This window comes from Salmo salar, chromosome ssa02 (genome assembly GCF_905237065.1).
Source record: "Salmo salar chromosome ssa02, Ssal_v3.1, whole genome shotgun sequence".
NCBI lineage: Eukaryota > Metazoa > Chordata > Actinopteri > Salmoniformes > Salmonidae > Salmo > Salmo salar.
The window spans coordinates 34218434-34240456 of NC_059443.1; the positions used below are offsets into that span (position 1 = coordinate 34218434).

The window sequence follows — 22023 nt, forward strand, 5'->3', positions numbered from 1 at the left end:
CTGTTCATTTTGATTATTTATTTCACTTTTGTTAATTATTTACTTCACTTACCTTGGCAATGTTAACATATGTTTCCCATGACAATGAACCCCTTAAATTGAATTGAAAGCCTTTCAATTGAATTGAAATTGACAGAGCGAGAGACCGAGGAATGGGGAGATTCTGCTGGCATGTGCCACTGTCGCATTAGGATTATATTTACGTTAGAAAAACAACATTTTGAATGTAAGTGTTCTAGCTACCAACTGACATTTGTGTTACCATGGCTACTAACGCATGCAGTCTGTATTAACTCCAGTTGGGGGCGAACATTTCAAAGATTTGTGCAGTGAACACAGCATCACTCAGGTAGCTAGCAAAAGGTGTAGACCCTGAGCGGTGGATAGAAGGTACCCATCCAGTTACTTCTACAAAACGTCTTTCACAGCCGAAGATTTACGATTATGAAAACATGGCCGTAAAAACTAGAAAACAAAACGTGAAGGATCAACCGCCGCAGCCCAACGTCGACGACAGAGACAGGAGTCCGTTTGTATCGCCAGGCACAGGGAAAAGTAGACGAGCAGGCAAAGGCACCCCTTTCAACAGCTTGCTTCAAAATAGGAATGGACTATTTCCTGGGTTTTCATTCATCAGAAGTAAGCTTGGCCTTACTCCGTCTGCTTTTGTGAAACTCGGAATCACTCTGGTTCTTGGTAAGTGTCACACAACACATATACAGTAGTTAGCTAGCTACCAGTACTGTAACTATGTTGCTAACGTGGCTGGTTAGCTTACGTTAGCTAGCCAACGCTAGCTCAAACAGCACAACCACAACGACAGCTAACGTTACTGAGGTTGCTATCCCAGGCTGTGCCTCGGTCATTGGTGGCTAGCAAATGTAACATTACTGTAACTACAGTAGTTAGCAAACGGAAGTTATATTATTAAAACCATATTATTAAAGCTAACTAATAATAGAACAATGATTAAACCCCACAACTTTCCCAACATCATTAACTAGTTATATTTATGTTTCTCTGTATTTTCTTCATAGCTGCTCTGGCTGGGTATTTACATTGGTAAGTTAAGTAGCTAAGCTCAAACATTTCAGGTCATTGACATGCACTTCAAAGTCTTGCACGTTTCCTGTGTACATTGATTGTAGATAACTAACGTTAGCTAGATATCCCTAAAGCCTATTTGTTGTTTCTGTAGGTACCATCTCTCACGCCTCTTTGAAAATGACAGACACTTCTCACATCTGTCAGGACTAGAAAAGGAAATGGCATTTCGGACAGAAATGGTAAGTCTTGTGGTGTTGAAAGGTGACAGAAGAAGAAACAAATGAAATAATGATGACTTATTCTATATGATTGTGTGTGATGCTGTGTCTTGCAAAATCTTAGGGCTGTGTTTCTGTAGCAGGCCATGAGCCAATACATGATAAGGGCTTTTGTGTGGGAATTTAATCAATTTGTTATATGATCCTGTTCTAGGGTTTATACTACTCCTATTTCAAGACCATCATTGAGGCACCAACCTTTCTCAACGGCCTTTATCTGGTCATGAACGATCGGCTTACAGAGTACCCACTGGTTATAAACACACTGAAGAGGTTCAATCTCTATCCAGAGGTAACATTTGTGGAAATGGACATCCTTGGAATTTGATTGGACAACAGACTTTGTTGAGGGTCTTCATGCTGAAATCCTTCCTCCACTGCTCTTTAGGTGGTCCTGGCCAGCTGGTACAGAATCTACACAGATATAATGGAATTCTTTGGACTCCCCACCAAGATGTGTTGGTCCATCAATAGAGGAGAGGGTATGGCTCCGGTGGATGGCTGTGAAGGTACCAATGCAATCTTGTTTGACCTGAACACACACAGACACACACAACTCTCTAGGCCGGATGCAATCAAACCAGCACTATGGGAAATCATAAAGAAAATGAGTGTTGCATAACGCCCGTGTTCCACTCCGTAGGGAGAAAACTGCAAGTTTGACTAAATACCAGTTAATTTCAGAAAAATAGAGATCTGTGTTTCCCACAGGAATGCCATGCAGTTGCTTAGCTTATGAATAATTGCAATCCATGAGGCTATTTCTTGCTTTCGTTGCATTTTTATTGAGCTGCTGCACAAAGGAAAAGCTTTCTTATTTCACATAACACATTTCACATGTATCTGGGCCAACTTCAATGAAATCTATGAATAAGGGGGAGGTGTTTTGTGAGGGGAAGTTATTCCCCTTTTCTACTTGTTGAACTGTTCTCTTGACTTGTCATTAGCACTCCATAGCATCTTATATAGTCATATAGTTATTAAGACTGGCACAAGTTACACTTCTTTCTAATTTAAAGGTGTGAATTATGTGACAGCACACACGATGTAGTTTGAAGGTGCTGCTGTACATGTAAGTGCCGCCTGCCTTTTGTTCCTGTTTCCACTAGCTGAGTGCACAGCAAATTAGAGCAGACTCAGAATAGCCCTTTGTCCTCAGCAGTTCTATGGTAGTGAAATGAGAAAGCCTCCCACTTCAGGAAGGCATTAAGACGGCGACTGAAGGCTTCAATGTTTCCTTTAGGCCTATGTCTTTCACTATGAGCGAGCCATGTGTCAGGTGTCAATCAATCAATATTCCATTATGCTTTCAAACATCTTGTTTTGAGCCATTCCATCAATCGACTTAACATTTTCTAAAAGGAAGGTCATTTGTTTGGGACAGTAATACAACAAGCAAACAATATTCTCACTCTCATTTTTGTCCAGGACTTTAGGTCATGGCCATAGAATAACATATAGTAATTTTAATAGAATCTCTGGTCATGAGAATCAGTGCTTTGAAGTTATGGCTTTTGGCTATTCGAGGTCCTTGCCATTGCCAGTCTCAATCCTAATAGCCTCTCTCTCTCTGTCTGTGTGTGTCAGGTATGGGTGACCCCGCATACTTCTACGTGACCTTTGTGTTCCTTCTCAATGGTCTGATGATGAGTCTGTTCTTCATCTATGGGACCTACCTCAGGTAACTTAACCTTTTGCATCGGTTGGGCTCAGATTTTAAAGTAATTTACTCACTTTAATGTTCTAACAAAGACTGCTAAAATAAGAAAAGATTCATCATCTCCCTTCCTCTCTCTAGTGGCAGTCGGCTCGGGGGTATGGTCACGGTGCTGTGTTTCTTCTTCAACCATGGAGAGGTGAGTGTGTGCTGTACAGGACCGTGGAGGTAGACTGGTGAAGGTGGCAATGGGGGAGATGGATACAATGCAGGCAGCCATCAAAAGGATCTCTGTCTCAGACAGACAGACTGAGTGGTTGCTCTATTATATTCTTCACACCAATCGATACTGACATTTCAATCATACTCTCAGCTCTCCTGTCTCCTCTCCCCAGTCGCCAACCACTTGTCTCCTTGACCTTCTCTGTCTGTGCTGGTTTCAACGCAGAAGTGTGAATGTATCCGCATCATTATTATAGGAGCAGTGGTGCAGTGTGGGTTGTAGGATGATGACTAAATGTACTGGATGAGATTACTGGATGCGTCTTTATGTACAAATAGCTCTTCGCAGTTGTCATTGATTGATTGTGTCGCAGTACAGAAAATCCCCTCCTACGCAGCAATGTGTTGTCGCAAAATAAAGTAGGATTGTGTTTGTTTCTTTGTCAGAGCACCCGGGTCATGTGGACTCCGCCCCTGAGGGAGAGCTTCTCCTATCCCTTCCTGGTACTGCAGATGTTACTCCTCACCCACATCCTCCGGTAACTCACCATCCCTCCTTCCTCTCCTTTCTCCTTCCTTTCTCTCCTTCTCTTTTCAATACCCTCTGGCTGCCTCTTCATGTGCTATTCATATCTAATGTAGAGCAGCGATTATCAACTGGTGGGTCGCGACCCAAATTTTGGTCGCGGAAGGTTTTTGATGGTTCACGGGTGTCTGAGTAAATTATATAATTTTTAAAATAAAAAATACTCCAGTCTGAACTTAAACTAGGTAGAAAGTGTGAAGAAATGATAATGTACTTGCATGTTTTTATAATTTAATACCTGAACACTTTTTCTTAAATCACAGTATTTTCAATATAGAGCTATTAGCAACACTATTTTGGTTGATTTTTGTCTTCTCAAGCCAGTGAGGTGACTTTATTAACATTCTTCATCAAGAATATGGGCAAAATGTAATTATTGACAATGAAATAGTTGGCTGGGATATAATTGCTACATTAGCTATCAATATAACATTCCTTTTTTTTCAAGATTGGATTTTGGCAATTCTTTTTCACCATGCGAATATTGTGTCGCGACTGAGACAACCTAGTTCAATTTGGATCCCGAGGCAAAACCAGTTGAGAACCACTGATGTAGATTATATTGAAGGCTCTGCAACTGTTATGATCTCAATTCATTGTGGTCCAGATATCTGATTTGTAAAGCTTGGTGTTTGCAATACCAAGGTTGTTGGTTCCATTCCCGCATTGTTCACATTTTGTATTAACTCTAATTCACTTTGAGTTGGTGTCTGCTATTCGACCATGTTAACTTGTTCTCTAAAGCTGTCAGTGTGAGTGGAGGGCTTGGTGGCTGATACATTCTGTCTAGAGGCAGCCTGAATGGGAGTGTTAGTGTTTTCCTGTGTTAGAAGGATTTCCTTAACTCTCGCCTCCTGCCCTTTTCCACATCTATCGCTCCAAAGGACACGCAACCCCAGCAGAAAGACCATGTGGGCACTGGGCATCTCCAATTTGTGCTTCATGCTGCCCTGGCAGTTTGCCCAGTTTGTGCTGCTTACCCAGGTAAGATAAAAAAAGAGAGACATAAAGAAGGGTGGAGGGAAAGGTAGAGGCTGTGAGAGGGCTGGAGAAGAGGAAGACAGAGCGAGGAAGAGATGGGGATAGAGAGAAGGGAGGCTGTGAAAGATAGAGAAAGAGACAGAGAGAGAAAGGGAGAAGAGTAAACTGGTAAAGGGACATTGTCAAAGATGGAGACAAGGATAACAAAAAAAGAGCACAGACAGTGAAAAAGGAGGGAGGGTGTGAGACGGATGGAGAAAAAGACTGGAGGAGGAGCGGAGGCAGACAGACAAGTGTCGAAGGTTAGTCTTTCACACGGATCTGCTGGCATCTTTGATAGCAAAGCTGTTGCTTAGCAGTCTGGCTAGATTATAATAGCAAATGTCCCTCAGCTAGCTACAGTTCCCTATCCTAATCAGAGCATTATATATGGGGATTTTACAACATACTGTAATCTAAGTACTTATAACATCAATGTGTTGTGCTCAAAATAAGCATGTACCCTTTATTGCAATCATTTCACAGTTGTTCTATACACTACTTATTGCTTCTGTTTCCACATTTGATTACTTGTTTCAGGTGGCCTCTCTCTTTGCCTCGTACATCCTGGGATACATCAGCCCCACCAAAATTCAGTCCCTCCTAGTGACACACATGGTAAATGTATTTTATGGTTCCTAACTAACCTGCACTTGTGGACGTGCATCGAAAAACAGGGCTGTGTGTTTGTGTGTGTGATTCGGTCCGTAGCTACATTACTCCTCTCCATCTCAGTTCCAGCACTCCTAATCTTCTCAGCAACACAGGCTGTTAGCATGGCTAGCGTAGCCAGCTGGGGCCAGTGTGCTGGGGAGATAAGAGAAGAGGCCCTTTGTGTTAAGATGATGTTGGAGATTTGTGTCGTTTGAGGAGGAGAGAAGAGAGGACATATGGCTGTGAATAATTCATCCGCCTGGCAAGAAGTGGCAGCGTGAAGAAAACGGGGACACTCACAGTCTTGTGTCCTTGATGACCTACAGCGTTGTTAAGCCCACTTTGCCTGTAACAAGTTTGGTGTGCGTGTCTGTGTGCCATGACAACAGTAAAATAGTCCCAGTTGGTATTAGACTGAATGTCGCGGCCCTGCCCACCTGTGGGGGAAAACAACCTGTGGTTGCCTAGGTTACCCCATTGGCTCACAGCTGAAACGTAAATGGTAATTCCTTGTTGTTTACCTGTTTTAGTCAATTACAACAACAACAAAAAGTATGTCTAAAGATTACTTTTCAAAATTGCCTGCTCCCGAGTATTCTCACTACTTAGAAAAACATCATATTGTAGAGCTTCCCTCATGCCCGTTGTCATGACGGTGCTAGCAGCCACGTGAGTGCTACCGACCGGCTACCGACTAGAACATTAAGCTAACCGAGAACAACATCAACACGAACAAACGGACTATAAAGAACTATACAGATACAAGTAGTAGCATCAAGACTGTGACTGAAGGCTTTAAGTTTTCCATTGGGGTAAGTGGAGTTACAAACGGACTATAAAGAACTATACAGATACAAGTAGTAGCATCAAGACTGACTGAAGGCTTTAAGTTTTCCATTGGGGTAAGTGGAGTTACAAACGGACTATAAAGAACTATACAGATACAAGTAGTAGCATCAAGACTGTGACTGAAGGCTTTAAGTTTTCCATTGGGGTAAGTGGAGTTACAAACGGACTATAAAGAACTATACAGATACAAGTAGTAGCATCAAGACTGTGACTGAAGGCTTTAAGTTTTCCATTGGGGTAAGTGGAGTTACAAACGGACTATAAAGAACTATACAGATACAAGTAGTAGCATCAAGACTGTGACTGAAGGCTTTAAGTTTTCCATTGGGGTAAGTGGAGTTACAAACGGACTATAAAGAACTATACAGATACAAGTAGTAGCATCAAGACTGTGACTGAAGGCTTTAAGTTTTCCATTGGGGTAAGTGGAGTTACAAACGGACTATAAAGAACTATACAGATACAAGTAGTGAGTGGAGTTACAAACGGACTATACTAAAGTTAAATGTCTTACCTGTGATGAAATGTTTTCCACACACATACTGTAGCTACTATAGTGTACTTGAACACTGGGTCCCCATATTTCCCACTGTCCCACACCGAATAGCCTGAAGTCATAGGGCTCTTCTCGCAGGCTCTATTTTCCTACGTGGAAGTATTGTGAACCGTAGGTTGGGATTTTTTACCTGGTTACTTGTACATTGAACAACACAGCAGATATTTAGCATTTTTTTCTTTTTCTGTATACCATCAAATCTATGATGAAGTTGCCTCTTTTACACTGGGGGTCAATGGGAAAGAATGTTTGTTTTCCCCAATTTGTGGGTGTGGTCAAGGGGAATTCCTTATTATTAGGTGAATATGGACTCGGACTATGTCACCAAACTTCTTTCCACCCCACTCCATCTCCAGATCACACTCGCCGTGTGCTTTGTTCTGATGTTTGGAAACTCCATGCTGCTGACATCATTCTACGCCTCCTCGCTGGTCTCCATTTGGGTGAGCTGGACTAACACTCTCCTCGTGCTTTCAATGTGTAGAGGATGTCTTTTATGTTAAGCATGGTGTGATGTTGAAAACGGTACGGTGTTGAAATCAGTTCCTTCCTGGTTGCAGGGAATAATTGCACTGCGGGACAAATTTGCAGAAGCCTTCAAACCTGGCCTAATCACATGGGTAAGAGGACATAAGTGTGTGTGTGTGTGTGTGTGTGTGTGTGTGTGTGTGGACATGTTTAACTATACTTGTGTGGACACAAGGGGGGAGTGTAGAATTAGTCTTTAGGGTTAAGGTTAGGTTTTGGGGTTGGGTTAGGGAAAATAGGATTTTTAATGGGAATCAATTGTGTGTCCCCACAATGTTAGTAAAACAAGACCGCATGTGTGCACGGACACGGTGTGTGTGTGTGTGTGTGTGTGTGTGTGTGTGTGTGTGTGTGTGTGTGTGTGTCTGTCTGTCTGTCTGTCTCCTGGTTGACCTGTCTGTCTGCTCTCAGGTCATGCAGGGCCTGGTATGGGTTGTCTCCACGGTCATTCTCAAGTTCATGCTGTCAGCCATCTTTGGAGCCTCTGATGATGTAAGTCTTTGAAAATAACCCTGAGCATTTGAAACAAGCTAGCTATATTGCCTTACATGTTGGTTCCTTTTCTGGAAGAATCACTGCATTTTGAAACAAGCCATCACTCAATAGTATGATAGTAATAAAAGTAAACAGGAATATGCAAACTGTATTTGAAATTGCAGCTATTTTTACTACAACTTTCTCTCTCCCAGGCTCACATCAGTAGCTTAATTAAGTCCAAGTTTACCAGCTACAAGGACTTTGACACCATGATGTATACCTGTGCTGCTGAGTTTGACTTCATGGAAATTGAGGTATGAAAGACACTTGGTCCTATTTGGCATAGCAACACGGCACTAGTGTTAGAAGGGATCCTTTCGTAGTATTTGGCAGCTCATTTTCTAAAGGTCATGTAATGTGTGTGTAGTTTGTCAGAAATAAATGTTTTTCTCCAGTCAATATGACGTGTGTAACATTGCTCTTCTCAGACCCCACTGCGCTACATCAAGACACTGCTGCTCCCCATCAACATGCTGGTGGTTGCTGTCATAGCAGGACGGGTAAGACTTCATTTGTGTGCCATACACCAGGCACTTCACACAATCCACGGTTAGTGAACAAGGCAGGCATCCGTTAAATGTCATTTCTCCCGTTCTGCTCTGGACTTGCCTGTTGAGCTCAATTTGTCATATTTGAGGCAGGCTTGAAGACACGGCAAGAGAATTATGTTCCAAAAATATTCAAGAATCTCCTCAAGCATGTCCAAATGTGTCAGTTTGATCTAATTGTGTGTCAAATGCAGAATAAATTAGACAAGTCCGGGTCTCCCGAGTGGCGCAGCAGTCTAAGGCACTGCAGTGCTTGAGGCATCACTACAGATCCAGATTCGATCCAGGGCTGTCGCAGCCGACAGTGACTGGGAGGCGCATGAAGCGACGCACAATTGGCCCAGCGTCGTCCAGCCTGGATGTCCTTGTCCCATCGTGCTCTAGTGACTCCTGTGGTGGGCCGGACGCATGCACGCTGACACGGTCTCCAGTTGTACAGTGTTTCCTCTGACACATTTGTGCGGCTGGCTTCCGGGTTAAGTGAAGCAGTGCGGCTTGGCAGGGTTGTGTTTCGGAGGACGCATGGCTCTCAACCTTCGCCTTTCCCGAGACCGTATGGGATTTGAGGCGATGGGACAAGACTGTAACTACCAATTGGATATCACGAAATTGGGGAGAGAAATGGGCATTCTGCTTGACTTGCTTTGCTAATATAGAAATGGAGGGCTTCTTAATAGTGACACTGGTGAAAATGGTTAATTATTTAATATTTGCTGTGAGTATTCTCACTGTTAGCATATAATAGAAGGCGGAGTCATCCTGGTCAACGTTATATCCCTTCTGAGGTTCGTCTTTTTATTTGTGACACTGTTTGTCCCTTCTCCTACTCTGTACAGACGATCCAGGATGTTGTGAGGTTCCTGAGGGAAGGAGAGAAGTATTCTGTCAAACCTGAAGACGACGATGAAGAGTGAGTATATTTCCCTCTGTCCTCTCTGTAAAACTCACCCTCTTAACAGCACAAGTCAAAAGGTAAACTTCTGTGTATATTTTGCCCATTCATTCTTATAAAGACCATACAACTTGACATTTTGACATCTCGTAACTTTTTCAAATCTTTCACAGGCCAGAAATGTTGGCAAAAGGAGAGGTAAGCAAGCATCCTGATTTCCCTGAATGTTACTGCTGTATACACCGTGCCTGAGTCTCCTCACGTTATATGATTCAAGCCTTCTGTTTTCTTAAACGCGGTAATGTTCATCTGCAATAGTAATGATCATCTAAGTGATTTTCATTACCTGCATACAGAGGCAATTTTCTCCTGCCAGTTAAATTGTGCCTGCTTTATTACCAGTTCTAGCTCTAACCATTTCTTTCTCCTCCATCCATCCCTTCCCCAATCTTGTTCTCTCCCTGCCCTTCAATCCTCATTCTCTACCTGGGCTCTTTCTCTGTCATGGTGTCAGCTGGTGTACCATAGCCTACAGTTGATAGCGTTTGCAGTGCTGGCGATGCTCATCATGCGTCTCAAGCTCTTCCTCACGCCCCACATGTGCATCATGGCCTCCTTGATCTGCTCCAAACAGGTCAGTCCCCGACACGACGAGATTCAACACACCACAACACAATTAGCACTGACACCACACACATACCGCAGAGTTTTTTTAAAATTTTACCTTTATTTAACTAGGCAAGTCTTATTTTCAATGACGGCCTAGGAACAGTGCCTTTTTACCTTGTCAGCTCGGGGATTCGATCTTGCAACCTTTCGGTTACTAGTCCAACGCTCTAACTACTAGGCTACCTGCCCTCCCTACATAACGTTACCAAAGATGGATCACAACACCACCAGAGACCTTCATCACAGACACACTACAGACCAGTGTTCTCTGTGACGCTCATGTGTTGTCTGTCTGTGTCAGTTGTTTGGCTGGATAGGGGAGAAGTTCAAGCTCCACATGATGGTGTTTGGCATCCTGTCCATCATGGCCATCCAGGGTGCGGCCAACCTGCAGGCCCAGTGGGGCATCATAGGAGAATTCAGCAACCTACCCCAGGAGCAGCTGCTGGACTGGATCAAAGACAACACCCAGCCCAGTGAGTGATGTCTTCATCCTACGTCTGAAACCAACCCCCTGGCGCTCGAGACAAACCATTTTTTAAAAATCATTCTAAATGGCATTCTTCGTTATGGAATTGACTAATCTGACTAGGTTGGATTGGTGAAGCAATTGGCTGGTAATCTCACTTTCAGGTATCCAGTCCCTTTCAGATCACCCATGCCTTTGTGGACTCTTCCCTTAGATGTACTGTTTTGTTTTGTGTGTGGTGCAGATGCTGTGTTTGCTGGAGCCATGCCCACCATGGCCAGTGTGAAGCTGTCAGCCGGCCGGCCCATCGTCAATCACCCACACTACGAGGACGCTGGACTGAGGTGTGGACAGAACATTGATACTACTGTACTAGCTATGTGCTAGGCTAACACCAATTCAGCGTTGTCTAAACGTTATGGTCTGTTCCACTCAGGGAGAGGACCAAGCTGGTGTACGCCATGTACAGCCGCAAGTCTGCCGAGCTGGTGAAGAGGAACCTGATGCAGATGGAGGTGGACTACTTCGTCCTGGAGGACTCGTGGTGCACCCGCCGCTCCAGGTAACCCTGGGTGGTCTTCCTGTCAGTAACCCACTGCTGTTTACACTGTCATATGTTCTTGTGACATTGTCAACAAGTCATTCCAGTCAGTACATGGTATTTTTCCAACTATGAAATGACTCTGAATTGAACTGAACCCAATTCTGCTGCCAAGTGACCTTTTGAACAATCTCTTTCGCAGTCAGTTAATCACACAATGTTTTTGTTTAGTTTGTTTCTTTGCTGAAATATTTCTCTTTTTCTGCCCCTCTCTTTCTCCCTTCCTGGCTTTCTCTGTGCTCTCCCCAGGCCTGGCTGCAGTATGCCTGAGATCTGGGATGTGGAGGACCCTCAGAACACTGGGAAAGTCCCCCTCTGTACGCTCATGTCCAGGGACTCCAGGCCCCACTTTGCCACCGTCTTTCACAACAACGTTTACAAAGTTCTAAAAGTTCCCAAAGCAGCTAAAGAGCTCAGATAACAGCAGGGTCGGCCTGTTTTTGGTGCTACCTTCTAGTATTTCCACCGACCTGGTGCGTGTTTTTATATAGTTCCTTTTCCTGTTGGTCTGTCTCCCTTTGGAGGTACCACTGCCACAGCTGCGTTTTACGTCTCCCTTTTTTGAGGCTCTGTTAGAGCAGTGGACTGACGTGATGGGCTAGATAAGAGTCCCCACTCGTGTTGTATAAGCGATTCATTTTATTTTATGCCAGCTTATACTGAAAGTTGTTCTTAATGACTGAATTCATTTTATTTTAGTGTGTATTAGTACATTTTGGATGTCAGGCATATTTTAGTTTTTGTACTTTTATGCCCTTTTTTTGCGTATTAAGAATTGTCATTATTTAGACAGTGTTATTTTTTGGATTCACTGACGTGTGTAATAATTTTGTTATTTGCCAAAGCAAAGTGTAGTTCGTATAACTACTAGTGTTACAGCTGCAAGTATCAGGTTAATGTAGCACACCTGAAATGTCCTTTTTAAGAGAAGCAGAATATGATCATCTGCAAACAGATTTTTCCCAACAACCCATTGCAACTTGTAGCAGTGCATTATTTTAAGCATTAGCGTAATGACCTACCACCAAATATCAGTGGTTTAGGACCCTGTATTGACATACAGAAAACACTTAGGCATCTTTTGGCGTTGTTAAAGTCATGCCAATTTAGCGTCATTGCTTTGTACTCCACCACACAGGAAGTTACGTCATGAATTTGTAGCCTTTTTTGCACCTCAAAAAGTGGCCTTTGCACATGTCTCAACAGCAACATATTAGAATTCAACAATGTATTATGAGCCAACATTATTTATTTTTTTGCTTGCAGTTACTTCCCCATCATTTAATTTTGGGGACATAGCTGTGAAAGACAACACCACTCTGTGGACTCCACTTTACACTCGATAGCACTGGTGTGCTCTACCCACTTAAAACCACTGTCCCCTTTTGTTCATGCAGCTGTGAAAGTCCCTTTGCCACTCTGATGAGGTCAAGGGTCAAACAGGAGAGTGCTCCGCTAAACCGGAGTGTCCTTCTCATCCCTGTGACTCACTCTGCCGTTTACCAGTGTGGCATTGAAGTTACTTAATCATTCCAGTGTAAAAGCTACAGTATTGTTGGGTACAAATCATCTCACCAATACAGGTGAGGCTTTTTAGCAATAAGCATAGTTAGTTACTCATAAAGACTGTTTAAGGTTTATACATTTTATACAACATTCATCAATTGTAATAGTATCAAGCGGCGGTTTCAATTAAATGCAAGGTGAAAGCTAGAAGTTTATTTCAATGTATTCTGCTATTTCTGTGACTGTTCATGAATAGCACAGCAGGTGCTTATGGTGTTTTATGCTAAGTTTATTTTTGGTTATGTCCAAGATATACAGTCAGGTACTGAAGTGACCACCCAACCTTAAATATCTCTAATTTCAGTGACAGACCTAGCTTTGTCTAATGCTTGTCTATTTAATCTGTATTTTGAAAAGAAAATGTTCTTCAGCGTCTTTCTTTCTCTTGTTTTTAACAGTGAAACTAATGAATAAAAGTTTGTGCTGTTTGATCATTTGAAAGAATTAGATATTTCATTCATTAAATGGTTTCTGGATACACAGCAGCGAGCCTTTTATTACTAGAATACACAATTGAGTACAAATGTGACTGTTTATAGTATGACGGCCACCTCCAACAAAGAAAAACATTTGAGGTTCCACTGGGTATGACAAGAAATAGTGAGTGACTTTCAGAAATACAGAAATATCTCAACATAAGTATTCAAACCCCTGAGTCAATATTTTGTAGAAGCACCTTTGGCAGCGATTACAACAGTCAGTCTTTCTCGTTAAGTCTTTAAGACGGGGATCATCAATTATATTCACCCGCGGGGTGATTTCTTTTACTTGAGAGGATGTTCAGGGGGCTGGAACATAATTACAAATAATTTGTAAACTGCAAATTGACCGCAAGAAGTACAAACAGATATATTTTATTAAAACATATTTTCGAACCATGCTCTCATTTGTATACGGTCACAAATATCTCTATTATGCGTGGGAATACTTTGGAACAGATTTCCAAAAATAAATCACTTGGAGCTGATTTGTTGGTGTTTTCACAGTATTTTAAGTCCACATTTTTTAAAATAATAATATATACAGCACCAATCAAAAGTTTGGACACCTACTCATTCAAGGGTTTTTTGTTATTTTTACTATTTCCTACATTGTAGAGTAATAGTGAAGACATCAACACTATGAAATAACACATGGAGTCATGTAGTAACCAAAAAAGTGTTTAACAAATCAAAATATATTTTATATTTGAGATTCTTCAGCCATCCTTTGCCTTGATGACAGCTCTGCACACCCTTGGTATTCTCTCAACCAGCATCATGAGGTAATGACCTAGAATGCATTTCAATTAACAGGTGTGCCTTGTTAAAAGTTAATTTGTGGAATTTCTTTCCTTCTTAATGCGTTTGAGCCGATCAGTTGTGTTGTGACATGGTGGCAGTATTATACAGGAGGTGGCCCTATTTTGTAAAAGACCAAGTCCATATTATGGCAAGAACAGCTCAAATAAGCAAAGAGAAATGACAGTCCATCATTACTTTAAGACATGAAGGTCAGTCAATATGGAACATTTCAAGTGCATTCGCAAATACCATCAAGCGCTATGATGAAACTGGCTCTCATGAGGACCGCCACAGGAAAGGAAGACTCAGAGTTACCTCTGCTGCAGAGGATAAATTCATTTCAGTTAACTACACCTCAGATTGCATCCCAAATAAGTGCTTCACAGAGTTCAAGTAACAGACACATCTCAACCACTGTTCAGATGAGACTGCATGAATCAGGCCTTCATGGTCGAATTGCTGCAAAGAAACCACTACTATAGGACACCAATAAGAAGAAGAGACTTGCTTGGGCCAAGAAACATGAGCAATGTACATTAGACCGGTGGAAATCTTGTCATTTGGTCTGATGAGTCCAAATTTGATATTTTTGGACCAAACCGCCGTGTCTTTGTGAGATGCAGAGTAGGTGAACGGATGATCTCCGCATGCGTGGTTCCCACCGTGACGCATAGAGGAGGTGTGATGATGAGGGTGTTTTGCTGGTGACACTGACGGTGATTTATTTAGAATTCAGTTTCATCATGTTTTTTTTGCGACTGCGCTTGAAGGAACTTTCAAAGTTCTTGAAATTTTCCAGATTGACTGACCCTAATTTCTCTTTGCTTATTTGAGCTGTTCTTGACATAATATGGACTTAGCCTTTTACCAAATAGGGCTATCTTCTGTATACCACCCCTACCTTGTCACAACATAACTGATTGGCTCAAACTCATTGAGAAGGAAAGAAATTCCACAAAACTTTTGACAAGGCACACTTAATTGAAATTCATTCCAGGCGACTACCTCATGAATCTGGTTGAGAGAATGCCAAGTGTGTGCAAATCAAAATATACAAAATATATTTTGATTTGTTTAACACCTTTTGGTTACTACATGATTCCATATGTGTTATTTCATAGTTTAGAAAATAGTAAAATAAAGAAAAACCCTTGAATGAGTAGGTGTGTCCAAGCTTTTGACTGATACTGTATATTATTTTGTTTGTTCAGAAAACATGGGGAGCCAAATAATATAACCCTCGGGCCAAATTTGGGGAATATCATCTGCGGGCCACCAGTCGGGGAACCCTGCTCTAAGAGATTCCACACATCTGGATTGTGCATTTGGCCATTATTATTTTCAAAATTCTTCAAGCTCTATCGAATTGGTTGTTGATCATTGCTAGACAACCATTTTCAAGTCTTTCCATATATTTGTCTTGCCGTAGATTTAATTCAAAATTGTAGCCCGGCCACTCAGAAACATTTACTGTCTTCTTGGTAAGCAACTCCAGTGTATATTTGTTCTTGTGTTTTAGGTGGTTGTCCTGCTGAAAGGAGAATTCATCTCCCAGTGTCTGGTGGAAAGCAGAATGAACCAGGTTTTCTTCTAGAATTAGGTACATTCCATTTATTTTTTATTCAGAAAAACTCCCCAGCCCTTAACCATTACAAGCATACCCATAACATACTGCAGCCACAACTATGCTTGAAAATATGGAGAGTGATGTATTGGATTTGCCCCAAACATAACATTATTTATTCAGGACAAAAAGTTAATTGCTTTGCCAAATTATTTGCAGTATTACTTTAGTGCTTTGTTGCAAACAGAATGCATATTTTTTTTATATATTTGTATTCTGTACAGGCTTCCTTCTTTTCACACTGTCAATTAGGTTAGTATTGTAGAGTAACTACAATGTTGTTGATCCATTCTCAGTTTTCTCCTTTCACAGCCGTTAAACTCTGTAACTGTTTTAAAGTCTCCATTGGCTTCATGGAGAAATCCCTGAGCGGTTTCCTTCCTTTCCGGCAACTGAGCTTGTAGTGAGTGGGTGTATTGATACACCTTCCAAAGTATAATTAATAACTTCCCCGTGCTCAAAGGGGTAACTTGTTAAGCAAATGTTTACTCCTAAACTTATTTAGGCTTGCCATAACAAAGGGGTTGAATACTTATTGACTCAAGACATTGCAGCTTGTCATTTGTTACTAATTTGTTAAAAAAATGGGATATTGGGATATAATATGGGATATTGTTCCAGTGACATAGATTTTTTGTTTTTTTTATCCATCTTAAATTCAGGCTGTAACACAACAAAATGTGTAAAAAGTCAAAGGGGTGTGAATACTTTCTGAAGGCACTGTAAGTGTAATAGGCAATTCTGATATTTTTCCTGGTAATTTGTCTTTTGACCAATCACAACAGATATTTTCACATCAGCTCTTAATCAGAGCTAATCTGATTAGTCAAAAAACAAATGAGTGAAAGGCAGAAGTGAGCTGCCTATGTAAACAGCCTTAGTGACACACAACGAAAGCAAAAGGGTTTGCTTGCAGTTTGCAGACTATGTGGGTAATTTACCATGCACTGTATCAACTGGATATTGTGTCTGAAATTATATTTTCTCACGATCAAACGTCTCTTTGTCTGTACTGTTTTGATTATAGGTCTCTTCGTCAGTGGAGAAATAGAAGACGAGAAGTGAGGGAAATCAATGCAAAAGCAGGGTTGAAACTACCACATGTCAACTCATTTCAGGCTTAATCCTGATGCATGAAACTTGAGGTAAATACATCGATTTGAAGTTAGGCTTCTGCCTTCCGTGAATCAACTGTGTTGAAATGTAATTGACCCATTGAGTTGGTTAGAGGGAGCATGTGTCCCAAAACCTATTTGAGCATGTGCAGCACCATTGAGGATTTTCAATATTTTGAAGTAGTCAACTGGGTAGGACTTGCAATGGGTTAAGGAAGGATCACAGTAGGTCAATAGGAGGGTTCAGCCAATGAATTATACTCCTGAGGAAACATTCCATAACTGCAGGTGGCAGTAAATATATCTGTTCAAACTATACACACTCCAGCAAAGTAGGTAGTGGTATGCACCTTTTCAGTTAATTTTGGTACTGCCAATACACTCATAGAAGTAGAAGAAGAAGAAATGGACAACTTTAAAATGGGGACAGCCCTCAATGGCGCTGCCCATGCTCTCACAGAAGTGGCCATTGTAAAGATAGGGGATGAGCTCTCTAGTACATCTCTATGAATTTACCCCAATTCTAATCCATCATATACCCACCAAGCACGGGTTGAAGCAGCCCGGGCAGATGATGTTGACGAAGTGTCCCTCCATCCCGTGGCACTGGAAAGTGACAGAGTCCCCAGCCGCTATGGATGAGATCACAGCACACCTGCCAGGTAGATTAGGAGTCATTCATACAATAGCCTATAGGATTTATATTATGTATCCTTTATTTAGGTGATCCCATTGGTTCTGAAATAGTACTGCTACAGTAACTACATGGTAGCAGTGTGGCAATTATAGTAGTACTTTAGTACTGTGTTAGTAGTACTCTGGTCGCATTGTGCTTTTTGTGTACTAGTACTTTAGTAGAACTGAGTTGTGAGTAGTTTATTGTAAACATATTTGCTCAGCCTACTCACTGAGGGTTACTTTCTCATAGTTGATGATGAGTTATGGAGATTGCTGGGTTGTTTAAGGGAGAGTTGTGTTACTGGGATGACACATAGTGGGTTGTGTAGCCAGCCAGAAGTTGTGTTATGAAGATAAGTCACAGTGGGTTGCTATTGCCGTTGTTAGCCTTCCCCGTAGCTCAGTTGGTAGAGCATGGTGTTTGCAACGCCAGGGTTGTGGGTTCGATTCCCACGGGGGGCCAAGTATGAAATGAAATGAATGCATTCACTACTGTAAGTCGCTCTGGATAAGAGCGTCTGCTAAATGACTAAAATGTAAATGTAAAAAATGTTGAACAGTGAGTCCCCAACGTGGATCTCTGCTCCACTGATCCTGTCGGAGCAGCAGTGCCCTCTGTTGGTAATGGTGACGTAGGTGACGTTGTGGGTCTTGCTCAGGTCCAACCGCCACCAGGGGTCGATATCTGCTTTCGTGTGGCTGCAGGACCCATCCAGATACTGATTGGTCCAGTTCAGGCCAATGGCATTGTTGGCATTTCCAAACTTGTCCCACTGCGACGACTGACTGGCTATCCCGCCAGTGGCTGTATTCTCTTCACAGAACAAGATTAAAAACATTGGGTTTACAAATGGTTCATTGTCAGTTCAAGATGCAGTACATAGCTGTACTAATCAATGATCTCAATGAAAACCTTTTCTCAAACAGTGGTTGTATTCTCTATAATACAACAAAAGTAAAAATATTGTATATTGTATTACCATATTGAGTCTTATGGTGTAGGCATAGAATGTCTTGCCCTCTCTTCATATCTTGCACCCTCCTCTCTACAGGAAACATTACAGTACATAAGGGTTTGAGTCACAGGCTTAAAAGACAGATAGCCATGGCATCAAGTCATCTAATAGCTACCATGTTTGCAAGTTAATGTCCAACAATAACACATCAGAAATAGTAACTAAAACCCTGTACATACCAGAGGAAAGATGTTTGTCCATATCTGTAAAAGGACCAAGAAATGTGTTGTAATTTAGAGGAATAGGTCAAGTTTGACCAGATGTCATGATTTTGTCACCCTAACAAGCTTATAAACTTAGATGAACTGATCATGTATTGGCCCTTCGGTTATTTGATGACAATACAATATAATGTCTGCTCCTCACCAGGACGGCTGCCCACATTCACCTCCACCTCACAAAGTGACAGGTGTTTATTGCAGCCCGGCAAGAAGACGTTCACATAGCGACCCTCGATCCCACTGCACTGAAAGGTCATGACCTCCCACGCGGGATATGAGGACATCACAGCGCACCTAAAGAAGGAAATCATATAATCAGGCTTTTAATCTCAAATCTTAAACATCAAATGCGCTCTGTGTTTAAGTGTTTTAAATAAGTCAATATTTGCTGACGAGGCTCCTCACAATGGATTGTTGTTGCCGTTATTCTGCAGATAGTTTCCAAAGTGGATTTCAGCACCATCGATCATCTCTGGATCAACGTCTTCAATGTTGGTGACTGTTATGGAGGTGACGTTTTAAATTTGCTGCAAGTCCACCCTCCACCATGGGTTGACTTGAGACTTGGTGCGGCTGCATCATTTGTCTTTGTACGTGGAGAGGCGTCTTCCATCTACGGCATTGTCAGAGACCCCATTTAGGAGTTCTTTGAGTATTGACCAGTAGTTTTCTTTAAGGCAACATGGTATTTAGGGAAATAGAAGGTTTATACTTACCAATACAGTACAAAGATCTATGAATTTATGCAACATACTTACGTGGTATAGATCTGGGTTTACCTGTAACAGAAATAGTTAAGTTGAGTTCTGAAGCTTGAGTTGGTCCTTCTTCTTAGAAGACACAATGAAACATACATGAGATGAACAGTGAAATGATACTGTGCCTTATCAACCAAAAAGGAAAGCTACCACACAAATGGATCACCATCTAAATATTAATCTCAATATGTGTATGATCACTGGGTCTTCTGAGGGTTCTTTTCTTCCAGGTTTTGATGCGTACCAATAGGAGCAGGATGAGCATTCACCTCCACCTCACACAGGGTCAGATATTGCATGTATCTTCTGAGGAACACATTGCCGTATTTCCCCTGCATCCCGTGGCATTGAAATGTGGTGGAGCCCCCTGCGGGGATGTAGGATATCAACGCACAACTGGATGAAACATTAAGATGTATTAGGAGTAGGTGGATTCCTCGTATTCTCTATCATCACCTCCTTTTTAAAGCCCAGTTGTGGAAAAAGTACCCAACTGTCATACTTGAGTAAAAGTAAATATACTGCAGTAAAAAAAGATAGAAGTAGAAGTGTAAGTCACCCAGTAAAATGATCGTGAATTGGACCATTTTGCTGTCCTGCCTGAGTTCTTTTGGGTGTCAGTGAAAATATATGGGAGTGAAAAGTAAACATAAAATAGGAATCTAGTGGAGTAAAAGTTGTCAAAAGTATTTTTACTATGCTAAAATGTAGGATGAAGGGCAGTGCCATACCTGGGTTACTGTTACCATTGTTCTCCAGGGAGTTTCCAATGCGGATCTCAGCCCTGTTGATCCTCTCTACTAAAGTATCTCTGTTGGTGATGGTGACGGAGGTGACTTGGTATGTCTCCAGCAGGTCCACTCTCCACCAGGGGTTGGTCTCTCCCAAAGTGTGGCTGCAGGAGTGATCTTCGTAAGTCGAGTTCCATATTCCATCAATGGATAATTTTGCAGTGCCTCCGTAGAATGTGGAGGATTGGGCTGCTTTGCCCCCCAGAGCAACATACACTGTGGGCCAGAAGGAGAATAATGAGGATAGTTCAGAGCAACATTCACTGTGGGCCAGAAGGAGAATAATGAGGATAGCTCAGAGCAACATTCACTGTGGGCCAGAAGGAGAATAATGAGGATAGCTCAGAGCAACATTCACTGTGGGCCAGAAGGAGAACAATGAGGATAGCTCAGAGCAACATTCACTGTGGGCCAGAAGGAGAATAATGAGGATAGCTCAGAGCAACATTCACTGTGGGCCAGAAGGAGAATAATGAGGATAGCTCATAGCAACATTCACTGTGGGCCAGAAGGAGAACAATGAGGATAGCTCAGAGCAACATTCACTGTGGGCCAGAAGGAGAATAATGAGGATAGCTCAGAGCAACATTCACTGTGGGCCAGAAGGAGAACAATGAGGATAGCTCAGAGCAACATTCACTGTGGGCCAGAAGGAGAATAATGAGGATAGCTCAGAGCAACATTCACTGTGGGCCAGAATAATAATAATGAGGATAGCTATTCAGCACACAGTTCAACCATAAATCATGTTACCAGCTGATAATCTCCTTCTATGTTATAAAATCGTTTTTAAAGACTGTATTTGAAGATCCACTTTTGAAATAATGACACTATTTTCATAAGTTAACTTTACATACAGAACAATAGAAAATAGATTCCCATGGGAACCAACAAGGTAAGGGGGTTTACCAACCTAATTCGTCTTTAGATCACCTTCCCATTCCCAGAATCCCCAGTAGGGAGAGTATAATAACTTCTTTCATCAGCTGATAGAAACAAATAGGAGCGGGTCACAGATAAACATCAACAGGTTCAGATGTTCTGTTCACCAGACAGTTCTTTGAAATGTCACAGATCAGATAAAGCATGTGACTGACACATTTTGCAATATGATAACTCAAAATGAAGTTACCATATACATTTGGGAACTTACTGTGTATGTAATGTGTTTGCATGCTCTGCATTAGAGGGGATTTCTTTAAGCCCTCAGAGACTGTCAAAAATGGATTGAACATAGGAAGGGTCCATTGACCTCTGAGTCACTGTTTGCAATGCACAAAGAAATGTTTACTTTTCAAAAGTGGCCAACAAGACTGTGCCATGGAGCATTACATATACAGAGCCCTGACACAGCATGTCACATTTAGTCATCTTATTCCAATCTCTGTACTTTTTGGATTCCATGTACAGTATGCTTACAAGTATTTTCATAAGACATGATGAAACTTCACAGACACACTAAGACACCTTGAGTGTTGTGAAGACTCAGTGGAAGAACCTGGTGACATCAACCTGGTCATTGCCCTATAATCATGCAATAGCATACAGTACACATTTATTTTTATTTAACTAGGCAAGTCATTTAAGAACAAATTCTTATTTTCAATGATGGCCTAGGAACCATGTTGGGTTAACTGCCTTGTTCAGGGGCAGAACGACACATTTTTACCTTGTCAGCTCAGGGATTCGATCTTGCAACCATTCGGTTACTAGTCCAACGCTCTAAATGGTCACCAAAACCACCTCTAAGTCCTAAATGGTCATTTAAAACTAATTGTATGCTTTGCTAGTAATTTTACCAGGCTGAATAAACCGAATAAATATAGCAGCATTGCAGAATCACGGTTTGCAGTGTCCT

General features: G+C 41.7%; 2 protein-coding genes across 2 annotated transcripts; one reads left to right on the forward strand and one right to left on the reverse strand.

Annotated features, from left to right (window-relative positions):
* Positions 1-265: 265 nt before the first annotated feature.
* LOC106581155 (probable C-mannosyltransferase DPY19L1) lies at positions 266-13161 on the forward strand. Its single transcript, XM_014163024.2, has 22 exons — positions 266-696; positions 1038-1062; positions 1199-1286; positions 1480-1617; positions 1714-1834; positions 2913-3006; positions 3124-3181; positions 3652-3743; positions 4675-4774; positions 5351-5428; positions 7226-7312; positions 7430-7489; positions 7809-7889; positions 8087-8188; positions 8363-8434; positions 9319-9392; positions 9548-9572; positions 9889-10008; positions 10345-10519; positions 10757-10856; positions 10949-11074; positions 11363-13161. The coding sequence occupies exons 1-22, from the start codon at positions 453-455 to the stop codon at positions 11532-11534; spliced, it is 2232 nt and encodes a 743-aa protein (XP_014018499.2). The 5' UTR covers positions 266-452; the 3' UTR covers positions 11535-13161.
* A 4238-nt stretch (positions 13162-17399) lies between these two features.
* On the reverse strand, positions 17400-18718 carry LOC106581135 (fucolectin-6). Its single transcript, XM_045702816.1, has 3 exons — positions 18575-18718; positions 18360-18425; positions 17400-18193 (listed from the first exon to the last, which is right to left on the reverse strand). Exons 1-3 carry the CDS (start codon positions 18594-18596, stop codon positions 17901-17903), a joined length of 381 nt encoding a protein of 126 aa, XP_045558772.1. The 5' UTR covers positions 18597-18718; the 3' UTR covers positions 17400-17900.
* Between the last annotated feature and the right edge of the window lie 3305 nt (positions 18719-22023).

Bases quoted from the DNA above. Each gene is read 5' to 3' on its own strand.
- LOC106581155 (XM_014163024.2), top strand. From the start codon at position 453: ATGGCCGTAAAAACTAGAAAACAAAACGTGAAGGATCAACCGCCGCAG. The intron at 7,313-7,429 runs GTGAGCTGGACT...TCCTGGTTGCAG, and splicing joins CCTCGCTGGTCTCCATTTGG to GGAATAATTGCACTGCGGGA. The intron at 7,890-8,086 runs GTAAGTCTTTGA...TCTCTCTCCCAG, and splicing joins TCTTTGGAGCCTCTGATGAT to GCTCACATCAGTAGCTTAAT.
- LOC106581135 (XM_045702816.1), bottom strand. From the start codon at position 18,596: ATGGACAAACATCTTTCCTCTG. The intron at 18,426-18,574 runs GTATGTACAGGG...TGTTTCCTGTAG, and splicing joins GGACAAACATCTTTCCTCTG to AGAGGAGGGTGCAAGATATG. The intron at 18,194-18,359 runs GTAATACAATAT...TGTTCTGTGAAG, and splicing joins ACACCATAAGACTCAATATG to AGAATACAGCCACTGGCGGG.